The sequence below is a fragment of the Mirounga leonina genome, unplaced genomic scaffold, assembly GCF_011800145.1.
Source record: "Mirounga leonina isolate KUSES-001 unplaced genomic scaffold, KU_Mleo_1.0 Mir_53, whole genome shotgun sequence".
In the NCBI taxonomy this organism is placed as follows: Eukaryota; Metazoa; Chordata; class Mammalia; order Carnivora; family Phocidae; genus Mirounga; species Mirounga leonina.
The window spans coordinates 19,904,089-19,916,763 of NW_023270807.1; the positions used below are offsets into that span (position 1 = coordinate 19,904,089).

A 12,675-nucleotide genomic window follows, 5' to 3' on the forward strand; every position below is an offset into this window, starting at 1 on the left:
TTGTATGACTAATTCCTCTTTCTGAGGCCTTTGGTAAAATGCTGACTTCTTTTTCCATAAAAAAAAAGAAAAGAAAATGCAAAAACAAGTAGTTTCCTATTCTTATTCTTTATTGCACATATTGTTACATTTCACATAATTTGTTTTTTTAAGGATGAGTCAGATGCAGGAAAAGTGCCATCAATTCAGTCTAATTAAAGTCAAAGTTTTCTTCAATTCATGGTGTACTTGAATTGCAAGTGATTTTAAAGTAATTTAATTGAGGTCTTCTTAAGTGTAATAGAATTTAAGTGAGGCTAACAACATGTTGAGTAGTGGTGATCTCCACAGGTCACTTGTAAGACTGATTATATTAATTTATCATCAATATTCCACTCAATTGTTTTGAGTTCTTACATTGCAAATGAGGTTTAAGTATTTCATTTAACCTTATACCAGTCTTATGATGGGGGTATTATTATTTCAAGATCTTCATATGACAAAGGAGGAAACAAAGTCTTAGAAGTCAGAGTAGGCAAAACCCAACCCAGGTCTCCCTCAGGTCAAAGCCCTTGCCATTAATAGTTGTGTGAGAACTACAGAAGATATGGGAATGGTTTGTTTTCCTTAAATAGTTTATCCGTTAGTATTTATATTCTGTGTCTAAATTATTTCTTCACGTTCAGTAACCTTCAATCTAAACTTTGAATAATTTTGTATTTGGTGGCAATATCTAAAATGATATCTATTATATTTCTAACATTTTAAATCACTCTCATATAAATTAACTCATAATTTATCAAATAATGTATAAGAGTGATTGTTTCTCATGACACTTACTTTTATTTATTTATTTATTATTTTTAAATATAATTTAATTTTATTATGGTATGTTAGTCACCGTACAATACATCATTAGTTTTTGATGTAGTGATCCATGATTCATTGTTTTCATATAACACCCAGCGCTCCATGCAGTACGTGTCCTCCTTAATAACCCATCACTGGGCTAACCCAGCCCCCCTGCCTTCTCCCCTCTAAAACCCTCAGTTAGTTTCTCAGAGTCCATATTCTCTCATGGTTCATCTCCGCCTCCGGTTTCTCCCCTTCATTTTTCCCTTCCTTCTCCAGTGTCCTCCATGCTATACCTTATGTTCCACAAATAAGTGAAACCATATGATAATTGACTTTCTCTGCTTGACTTATTTCACTTGGCATAATCTCCTCCAGTCCCACCCACGTTGATGTAAAAGTTGGCTTTCCCCTATGTAAAGGAATGAATTTTCTATTTGAATTTCTATTTCATTCTGTTTTCACTCTATCATATTTGGAGGAGAATGTCATTTTTTCCTTTGCATTACACTTGTCTTTGTAAATATTTATTTTTCATTAACTGCTACTGGTATAAATTATTTCATTCATGTACTTTAAAACCACAGTATGCTTTCTCTAATAAAGAGCAACCTCAGAAAATAAGGCAAGTATTAGACTTACTACTAATTTATCAAAAAACCTTAGTTAGAATTACAGTCTATAGATAACAACTTATTTTATAGACTCTCTACATTGCATGAGTTACTTTTAAGTGCCGGAGAAATAAGAGAGACAGGCCTATTGAATATTATATAGTAAACAGGTAAGATCCCATCTTAATGAGCTTGAGGGACAAAAAAATGTCATAACAGTAGATGCATATTTCTTTCAAAATATCACAATATATTAAAAATGTCAAGCTTTATTAAGAATATTCCCCACTATATATGTGTGTGTGTGTGTGTGTGTGTGTATGCATACATACAGTTATTCAAGTAAAGGTCACTGTCTCCAATTTAGGCAGCTTGCGCTCTCCCCTGTTGCTATGCTTGGCAATGTCGCTATGCTTGAGTGTTTCAGAGGTGCTGCATGCTAATGTAATCCTAGATCTAAAGGTAGAGGAGACTTCAATCCAGACCTTGGTACAGATCGGCTTTTTATGGGTTGTGACCAGAGATTTGATGAGTTACAGAAAGGGTTGTGAACACTTTAAACAAGAAATTCCAGTCTTCTGATTATTCTCATTTATATCTTTTTTTCATTGTTCAGAAATATTTCTAAGGCATGCTTATGTGAAAGGGGATGAGGAAGGAACTGAAGGTAATTATCTGGGTTCCGCTAAATGAGAAGGAAGAGAAAAGATGTAATGAGAGACTCCTTATGCCTTGTATCCTTCTCATCATCATTTTAGACTTTTCCAAACATGAAGGCACCATAGTTTAGCCCAAACTTCCCCTTCATCTGATCTTTTATCTCCTCATTTGCACATACAAACAATGGCTATCACTGGTCACTATGCCCACTTACTCTGCTTCCTGGTTATGTTCATGACAAGATGGAATCATCATTCCTTAGCGTAAAGACTCAAACTTAAAACACTTTCAAATCTACTTTCTGTATTTAGGCCTTTTGGGGATATATTATTAATTTATAAAATGTTTTTCAATGAGATAGACAGGGTAATGTGTATAGAGAGTTAAAATAAACAACGTGAAGCAAGAAAGATATGATGCCTGATAATATATTACTATGGGCTTTGTGATTAACATTCTTACTATGGGATTCATTCTTTTGCACACATAGTGACTTACGTACAAATAACAAGAACACTTGCCAGGTTAAGGGAAAGATGGTGTTTTATCATTTTATCATTTTATGTTTCCTCAACGCCATTCTCAGCACTCAATGATTATTAGGTGCTCAGTTAATATTTTAAGCTTTGTCTTTCTGCCTGGGAGAAGTAGCAATTCAGTTAACACATTATCGCTAATTAGAGTTCTTTGAGCTGTGGGAAAAGGAAACTCAGGGCAATGAGTCAACAGAGAGAAGGTGGAAGAAAAATACTTTAATGATACTGAACTGGCTGTTATATTCAGGTGGGAGAGATGTGACTGCTGAAAGGGAAACAAACAAACAGCAACAACAAAAACCAAGGTGAAAGTAGAAGTGTAGAATGCAGAAGGCAAAGGCAACTGGAACAACTGGATTCTGTTCCAGTCCCCCAAGAGGGGGTCTGCTAGTGTGATGCCAGCCAAAAGGACATGTGTCAAGAATGGGGAAAAGCTGCACATGGCAAGGAAAAACAATGTAGGCAATGACTAAGGAGCTTCATTGTACTTCTTGTGCCTCTAACATTGTCTTTGGAAAAGGAACATGTTTTCTCCAAAGCCGGCTTCGCGCAGTGGGGGCTCTGTATAGCAATTTATTTTTCAGTGGATTTCACATTCTCCTTTCTTTCCTTTGTCTTTAACGCTTTGGCTTTCCATATAACCTAGCTCTTTAATAGATTATTTTTGAAGTAAGAAATTTTGACTTTCACATTTTTTGGCCTTCTCCGTTGGTTTCTAAGCTTTTTAAATGATGATATATTGGTTAACATGGATCCTCCTTTCTTACACATTCCTTTCCTTTCTTTTATGATTAAAATGATGTTAATGGCCTTAGAATTACAGGATTATAGGATTTTGTTTCACACAACAGCCTTTCTTATACTCCTCTGTATTGTTGTTCCTCACAGTTAGTATTAATGTGGATAGACACGAATGACTAAAATCTTTAGTATTATTCAAATCCAATTTCAAGTTTAGTCTTATGAATGTCAAGTTGCTTCTCTACCTTCCTTCAGCTGACCGACGAGCAGTGATTCATATAGAGTAGCTTTCTCCCACCTTTTGCTGCTCCAATCTCAGTTCACCAAACAATTTTCCTCACTCTTTGGAAAATAATTGCTACAAAATTAATAACATATTTATAGCTACAGCATTTAATAAACCCTGCTAACCTGTATTAGGCAAGCAAAGTGAGGCTTCTCAAAGAGCTTGACATAATTGGGTTGGTTGAAAGAATCTGGTTATATTCATAATACACATAAGCCAATATTCTTTTTCTTTGGTAAAGGATCTGCAGTGGCTTTATAACTATTTACGCCACCCTGAGGTTCACATTTAAGTCTATCCATTCTCTGGGAATAGTTTCTCATAAAAGTGGTATGAAATCCATTGTATAAGAAAATAAAAATGGAATTGGGACATCTAAAGTATCTTATTGTAGTGTTATAATTCCCAGTGAAGGAATTTTGGGGACTTACGGAGACTGGCACAGAGATATTTGGGTTGTTCCCTAATTTAATCAATACTTTTCTTGAGCATTTTATCTTTTTTCCCTCTCCCTCTAATAGTTTGGTATTATTTAGCACAACATACTAATAAGTGTTAGTAATGTAGTTAAATTATACAGATACTTTGTTTTTAATGCGTAACCCCTTCTTTCCTCTAATTATTGAGATGAAAATTTAACTATGTTATGTTTCAGTCAGGATACTCACATTTAATTCAGCATATGTCATAGAAGCTGTTAATTTAACTTAGGGGACTCATAGAGCATTCTCTCACTTTTGCAATAATGAAAAATTAACTAAAGGGAAAAAATGAAGACTTTAGGGGAAATGATTATTAGTCATATTACATTATGAGGTTAAAAACAAAACCCTAGGTGGACTGAATGTGATGGACATTCTAAAAGGCAATTTTCTGCAGCACAAAATAGCACACCAACCACTAACCTGGCCCCAGCAATTAGAGATGGGGAGCATTTAGCCAAGACACCCTGCTGCCATAGAGTAACCATGAATGGCAGCAAGCAGCGATAGTCCTTGTAAAGAAAGGCATGAGTCAAAAAGCAGAAAACAAACGATATTGGGCACAGCGTGAGAAGGACCACAGGTGCCTTGTCTTCATGTTTGGTGATCCATACTTCTATATACTTGGCAATACCAAAAGAACCACTAAGCTCTCAGTTTCCAGTTATCATTCATATCTCAAAGTAAAAAGAATATTGACATACCTATAATAAACCTTGAAAACATTTGCAATTTCAAAAAGAATAGGAATATTTTAGAAATACAACTTTATCATATTTCAGCCAATTCTATTTATAATTAAGCATTTGCGTGTTGACCGCTTCCCATCAAAGTTGGAGGTGGAGTTGATGTGGAAGCTCAGCCTCCCATTTAAATGCAGAAAGCCTGATAAAACACAATTATTAAAAATGTTTAGGGAACCCAATCTGAAGTAAAGAAGGAGAAACTTCTGAATGCCAGAAATGAAATGGGAGTTCCAAGTGGGTGTGTTAAGGAGAAGCTAAAGCTTTGGTGGAACTTAGGTACATGAGAACCCATGTGCCAGGAGCTCAGATTTTAACTTTCACTATTTAGTAAGTCTAAAACTTGTAAGTGAATCCTATGTGTCCATGCAGGAGCCCAGAAGGCCACACTGGCTGTGAAGCATGGACTAGAAAAAGGGTAAAATCCTTCTACCATTTCACCCTACAATTTTGGTTGGTGGAAGAGCCAGCCATCAGAAAATGGGTTCTAAACATCTGGAACTTGAAGATGTGGGGATCTACCACTCTTTAAGTTGAGGACTATTAAGGTGATGAAATAAAATGGAAGCCAGTGAAACTCCTAGGATTCCCACAAGGACAAACGTCAAATGCACTGTAGGCATGCTTTCCCAGCCCAGGGCTTCTCAGACACATATAGAAATCACCAGCAAAGTTACGCTGACTGATGACGAGCTCAAAATAAAAATCAATAGCCATAAAATCACTAAAGAACATCATGGAGGAGAGGGATGAGGAAGAGTCAGCCGATACAAGAAATGGGAGATTTAGTGATAAGGAATTATAGGAAAATCTGAAATGAATGTATAGATATATTAAAAATGTTAAAATAGTTAAAAGGAATTATAGATATTATAAGAAAGATTTGAAAAAGAACCAAGTAGGACTTCTAGAAGTTAAAATAAAGTCCTTAAGACATAAAATTAAATTGTCATGTTGAATGTATTAATATACAATTGAAGAAAAATTAGTTAACTGTAAGTTTATATGTGGAAACCATTCAGAATGCAGCATAAAGGAATAAAAAATATGAAAGGAAATCGATGGAAATTGGGGATGGATTGAGAAGACTAAATATATATTTAACAGAAGCTTCCTAAGAAGAGATGAGACATAGTGTGAGAAAGGCAATATTTGAAGAGGTATTCATGGAAGATTTTCCAGAATTGAAGAAAGATATGCATACTCAGCATGAAGGACCGAACCAAATTTCAAAACGATACATAAAAAGAAATCCACCCTCGGATACAGCGTAGTAAAATTACAGAATGTCATAGAGGAAAGTTTTTTTTTTTTTAAGATTTTATTTATTTAGACAGAAGCATTTGCTTCAGTAGGAAGGAAGCTAAATCCAGATGGAAGGAGTGAAGTTCAGGAACCAAGGAGGAAGAAATGGTATTAGCCTCCCCTTTAATTGAAAACAGTTTTTAAAACAAAATTGTTTTCTTCCCAAAATCATGAAAATTTTGTTATGCTTTCCTTTGTATATAAAGATACTTTAAGGAAAAATCTGTTATTTGTGTCAATTTGCCATAAACAAATTTAAATATCCAACGATGCTAGTGTGTTTAGGTAAAATGTGCAGTATATACAGAGACTGAAATATTATGTCATCTTGAAGCATATTTGATGTCTTGTGATAGTGCTTATGTTAAGATGTTAAGGAAAAGCAACACATAATGCATCATATTCACTATTAAATGAGGTGTATAAAAATACATAGGGAAATATTATAAGGCAATGTACCAAACATGTTCAAATCATTTTTTGGTGGCATAATGATATTTTTCCTTTTACCTTATACTTTTCAAAATCCTACAATGGACATGTATTCTTTAATAATAAAAGAACTTCAAAAAACTTAAAAATATAGATATTTTGTTAAATTAGGAATTTCACTAAATAAACACCATGTTTCTAATTTTGCAGGCTAACCTATCCTCACCATCCTCTACAGTATCCGACAATCAGCTGGTATGTATCCTCTTATTAAGTCATGGACCTACTTTAGAAAATTCTGATCTCTCTAGAGATTTGTCTAACAAAAATTTACTGATTCTTTACTGAAGCTGCGTAGTGGTGGTTTTGCAGCTTACAAACATATATAAAACTGTACATAGACCCTATTTGCTAGGAACTTGACATCTTAGTAGTTGAACTAGAATAATATGGGTGGGGTCAGGAGCAAGATGCTATTGCAATTTAGAGAAGGACAGTGCTTAATTCCTGATGGGACAGATGCAAAAAGCATTCGAGGGCAGGTCACGTTTGAAAGCGTAGGGCAGGTTCTGGATTTTAAGAAATGACCAATGGGATATTTCAGACAGGAAGGCTAGCATGTGAATGGTCTAGATCAGTAATGAGTAGTAGAAATATAATGTGAACCATAAATACAAGTCCCATAGGTAATTTAAAATTTTCTAGTAGCCACATTAAAAAGTAAAAAAAAAAAAACCAACCAAACAAACAAACAAAAACAACCCAAAAACCAAAACCAAAAAGATAAACATAGGCCACATCAATTTCAAAGATATATTTTACGTAATGATATGTAAATACTCTTTCAAACATATAATCAGTAAAAACTTGAGATAGTTTACATTCTTTTTTTGGGCCCGAGTCTTTGAACTATGCTCTGTCTTTTCCATTTACAGCACATCTTGATTCAGAGTAACCACATTTCATCAGCTCAACAAGGGGCTACTTGCTACTGTGTTAGCAGAGATGTAGACTCTAGAATCTGTTATTTATAGATGAAAATTTGATTACATAGAATTATTTTTCCTTAGAGCGTTTTGTATTTTCTATTCTTACAGTGGCTGGCAAATTGAAACCATGAGATAAGTTGCCTAGATATTACTAAAGATTTTCTTTATATCTTTTAATATTTATTGTTTATAATTGTAAATTCCTGAACAATAGTCACCTTCAGTATAATTAGAAAAATGTGTAGTAAAGCGGTTTGAGATTTAAGAAGACAAAAATCACCATTTAGTACTGATTTTTTCCCTTTTTAAGCAATTATTTTGGGGTCCATAGGCAACAAGTCATCTTGTCATTATCATGCCAAAATATTTTCATTTGTAATACTGAAACACCATGAAAAGCCTAGTTTGACTCTTGCAATAGCCTGATTTAAGCAAACTGCTTGAGTTTGTTGGTGTTTATACATATGGTGTATATATGAGATGTGTGTGTGTGTGTAATTTTAGTGTTTGTGAGTTTAGAATAGTGACTGGCAGTATAGTATAGTTGAAAGAATGCTAGAATGGGGGCCAGAAGAGCCATCTTTTATTCCTGCTCTGACACTAGCTACTGGGCTGACAGCGGGGAAGTCACAAGTCTGAAAGTTTGATCCTCAGTTTCCTAAATGAGCAATGAGAGCATTCGATTACGTACTTTCCAAGCCCTTCTAGCGCTGTGAGTCTATGATTACTAACAGAGTAATGTGAAGAAGTTGCCATGGAAATAAGCATTGCAATAATAATAAAGTTCAATGGTTTCCCAGTTTAGATATGGGAATATTACTACAGCTATTTTAATATTTAAAATAATGGATATACTTGTTTCTTGAGAGCAATGAGTGACATATATGTGTGTGTGTGTGTGTGTGTGTGTGTGTGTGTGTGTCAGTTCTTGGCTTGGTATTTTAAGAAACTGTTTTAAAGAGGCAAATATATATAATGATTTCATAAAAAGAGACATGTTAAGGGGCGCCTGGGTGGCTCAGTTGGTTAAGCGACTGCCTTTGGCTCAGGTCATGATCCTGGAGTCCCGGGATCGAGTCCCGTATCGGGCTCCCTGCTCGGTGGGGAGCCTGCTTCTCCCTCTGACCCTAACCCCTCTCATGTGCTCTCTCTCATTCTCTCTCTCTCAAATAAATAAATAAAATCTTTAAAAAAAGAGAGACATGTTAAAACAAATCATTGTAAATGTAATAAATGAAATTTCTTGCCTAATAAAATAATTCTGTGAATTCTGAGTTTGTGTTCTTTAGGGAGAAAAAATGCAAAGCATTGCTTTGACTGACTTTAATGATAATTTCTTTGCATTTGCTTTAGACTTTTTCTCTAAAGAATTCAAGGAATATCTTAACCAAGTTTTAAATTAAGTTTTAATCCCTAAATTCCCTTGAGATATAGATCAGTTTGTGAAGGGATTATTATCAAGCAAGCTTATCACACAAAAAAAGAATATCTGGATTGATATAATTATTCAATTTAATCACTTTGACTTCTGTTTCATGGCATTAACCCTGTATTTCGTTACTGGGGAATGGAATAGAATAGAAATAATTGTAGGCAAGGATGGATTTGCTTCTTTAAGGATTTATGATATTTTTGCTCTTAAGTAATATATGAATGAAATTATAACTTTTCATTTCTATGAATGAATTTCCAGTATTTGTCATCTGAAACTCTCTTCAGGATTAAGTTATGAATAATTTGAGTGAGAATGCCTTTGAGAAAAGAAGCTATGTATGTATATGTATGTGCACATGTTTATAACATAAACACATATAGATGCTATATAACAGGTAATTCTGATATTATATGTTGCTTTTTGTTAAATAGTGTGTATGTTGTGTAGCACATAAAAATTATTGGGAACATATGATAGATTATAGTTAAATTATATAAGTAAATATTCTGTTTTGTGTAAAATAAGCAGTTCGTTAAAATTATTTTAGTCTTGTTTTAGGGGACAAATATAATAAATTGGTTGAAGTGAAAATACTGATAGATCACTGTAGTAGCACAAGCCTAATATAGAAACCATTTTGCTTTTGGATTTGGCTTTTTTTTTTTTTTTTTAAGATTTTATTTATTTGCGAGAGAGAGAATGAGAGACAGAGCACGAGAGGGAGGAGGGTCAGAGGGAGAAGCAGACTCCCTGCCGAGCAGGGAGCCCGATGCGGGACTCGATCCCGGGACTCCAGGATCATGACCTGAGCCGAAGGCAGTCGCTTAACCAACTGAGCCACCCAGGCGCCCTTGGATTTGGCTTTTTAAGGATATATAATCTTTTCATACTTTTTTCTTTTCAACTCGGCTAACCTATTTGCTTGTTACCATTGCATTTGTGCCAATTCAACATTTGAAAGAACAAAAGAAATATGACTGTGCCCCTTATTAAGATATTTCCATCATCTACACTGGAAGCCAAACTATTTAGTATCGGGCTCAGGATAATAGAATAATCTCGGCGTCCGTGTGAAACTAGTTCGCCAACCTGTGCTTCAGCTTCTCTTCTTCTGTTAGCATCACAGGATGTGAAAACTGGAAAGGAACTTAAGAGATGAGAGTATTGGAAATACTCGTCCATAAAATGGGAGGTTGGAATAATTATTCTGTCAACCTACAGGGGGTATTGCAAGGCCCACGTATCACAGGATGTGAAGTTGCCAATATCGCCTTGTACATATGAAAGGTGTTATTATTGCACACATGATCTCTGAAATATTATCTCTGAGATAATATTCTTTCAGATAAAGAAAAAGAAGCTCACAGTTTAAATAGATTGCCTAACACCACAGCATTAGTGGTCATTTTTGTTCTGTGTGACTTAAAAAAAAAATCATCATGGACTTGAGATAATTAAAAGAGAATAAGAGAGGGTTGATGAAGGAGTTGGGAAATTTGGCCTCTACGGAAGTGTGACCTTCATTGGGCACCTCCTGTGTGGGCCCTGTGCTAGCATTTTCCCATAGCCCACAAAGTTGTAATCACTATGAAAGAGGAGGAGACTGGGTAAGGTGGTTTCGGGTGTGGAGATTTCACACCTGTGAATAGTACTACTCCTAGCATAACAAGGGGAGCAAAAGGAAAGGAGGGATCTAGGATATAGGTTGCACCTTCAAAAAGTTTTCCTAATTCCTCAGCTGAATCATCCCAATGTTAACAGAGGCTGGTGGGGTCTCTTCTCTGGATGAGAAAATAGGTTCAACAAGATGGGTAAGCACTCGTCTTCCTTGGGATAGGTGGGGTGCCTTGTTTAGAAGACATTTGGCTTTTGCATTTGATATTTAATGCCATTACGAAATGTTCATTATTTTGGGGGATGGAATACCGAATCTGGAGAGGACAGAACAATAGATGAAAAAAAATAAGCCGCATGGCTATATACAGGTAAAAGCGAAATGCAGCTTACTGGAACACTATAAAGAAGAGTGGGTAAGCTTTCAGATACTTTGTTCCCAGATCTGAATGCCAGCTGATGTGTCCTGCTTTAGTGGGGCATGAGTCATTTTTATGAGGGCCCTTGAGGTCACTGTTGTTCAGAAAATGGAAGCCTGAAAGCTTTTGTGTAGAACTGATGTCTTCTTCAGGCTTAAAGGTGGTTTGTCCTTGACCAGTTTTCCTTGACACAACAGACTTAAGTGCTACGGCACTCATCATATATATGCCTCCTAAGGTTTGAGTCATGCTATTGTCTTTTCTTCAACCATTGAAATATTTCAATCCAGTCAACCTGTGTGGTACACATTCCACCAAATGTTTCTTGAGCAATGGGATGTTGTTTATTTATTTATTTATTTATTTTTAAAGATTTTATTTATTTATTTGAGAGATAGAATGAGAGAGAGAGAGAGAGCTTGAGAGGGGTAGGGTCAGAGGGAGAAGCAGACTCCCCACTGAGCAGGGAGCCCGATGCGGGACTTGATCCCGGGACTCCAGGATCATGACCTGAGCCGAAGGCAGTCGCTTAACCAACTGAGCCACCCAGGCGCCCCTAGGGATGTTGTTTATAATAATTGAAATCCTACATATATTTATTTTTACACAACCATCATAGTAACTATAATTTTTTTTTAAAAAAGCTTATCAGGTAGGTACTTTCCTGGACAGTATAGATCATTTAGTATCGATACTTTATATTATAAATGCAAAAATAGGAAAAAGGAAAGTTTTTTCCCTTTCACATTCATTTTATGTTGTTTTTCCTTTACAAAGTTCTGTCATGCATATTATAGCAGTCCCATAGCTAATGGGTGGTATAAAAATCTGTCTTTCCCCTCAGTCTTGGCAACTTTGCTCTGCACTGGAGTTTTTTGAAATCTGAGATATTTCTTTGAGGGGAAAAATGCTTACATATTTGCTTCAAGCATATAATATTGTTTGTTGAAAAAGAATGAAAGCTAATAAAGGTTTATTAATTGAAGGAGTGAGTCCGCTAAATCATTTAGAGAATACTGCTCTTGTCAACAATCTTGACTGGTAGATTGTTTTTGAGTTTCTAGGAGCTTGTTGCCCCAGAAATTCTAAAATATATATGTATATACATAAAACACTGGGGACTAAAGATGAAACTGAAGCAAATGGGTAAAAGAAACACAGTGGTACTTTCACAAGCTCTTTGGATCCATCAAATTAGTAGAATTCCTAGCCAAGCTCACAGAGTTTTCTATATCCTGTGTTTTATTACTTTCTTCCTTTTTTATTATACATCTTATTTCTTCAAAAAGATAAAAATAAATCCATGAACACTGAGACCCTGTTCTTTATTTCTTTTCTTCCCTCATCACACCACTGCAGAGCTTATGATTGTCATCAAAGGCAATTAAAAACAGTCCACTAGTTGCAGTTACTAATTTGAGAACAAGGTTGCTCTCAGAAGCCATTATTTTAAGATATTAATAATGGATTCTCTAGGTCAGTGCTGGCAGTTAATTTTCAACTTTGGTCTCCAGCCAGAGGCAGTACCAACTTGTTGTCATAGAATTATGATTGTAAGTTCCAAAGGACAGAAGCAGTGTTTATTTTT

General features: G+C 35.3%; 1 protein-coding gene across 13 annotated transcripts in view; it reads left to right on the forward strand.

Annotated features, from left to right (window-relative positions):
- MLIP (muscular LMNA interacting protein) overlaps positions 1-12,675 on the forward strand; it is a 250,970-nt gene that overhangs the window by 180,741 nt on the left and 57,554 nt on the right. For 12 of the 13 annotated variants that reach the window (XM_034991716.1, XM_034991710.1, XM_034991709.1 and 9 more), the window contains one exon: positions 6,841-6,885. The exons of the other annotated variant lie outside the window; for it this stretch is intronic. In XM_034991716.1, coding sequence (XP_034847607.1) covers positions 6,841-6,885 — 45 coding nt within the window. The remainder of the gene's footprint in view (positions 1-6,840; positions 6,886-12,675) is intronic. 13 annotated transcript variants of the gene reach the window in all.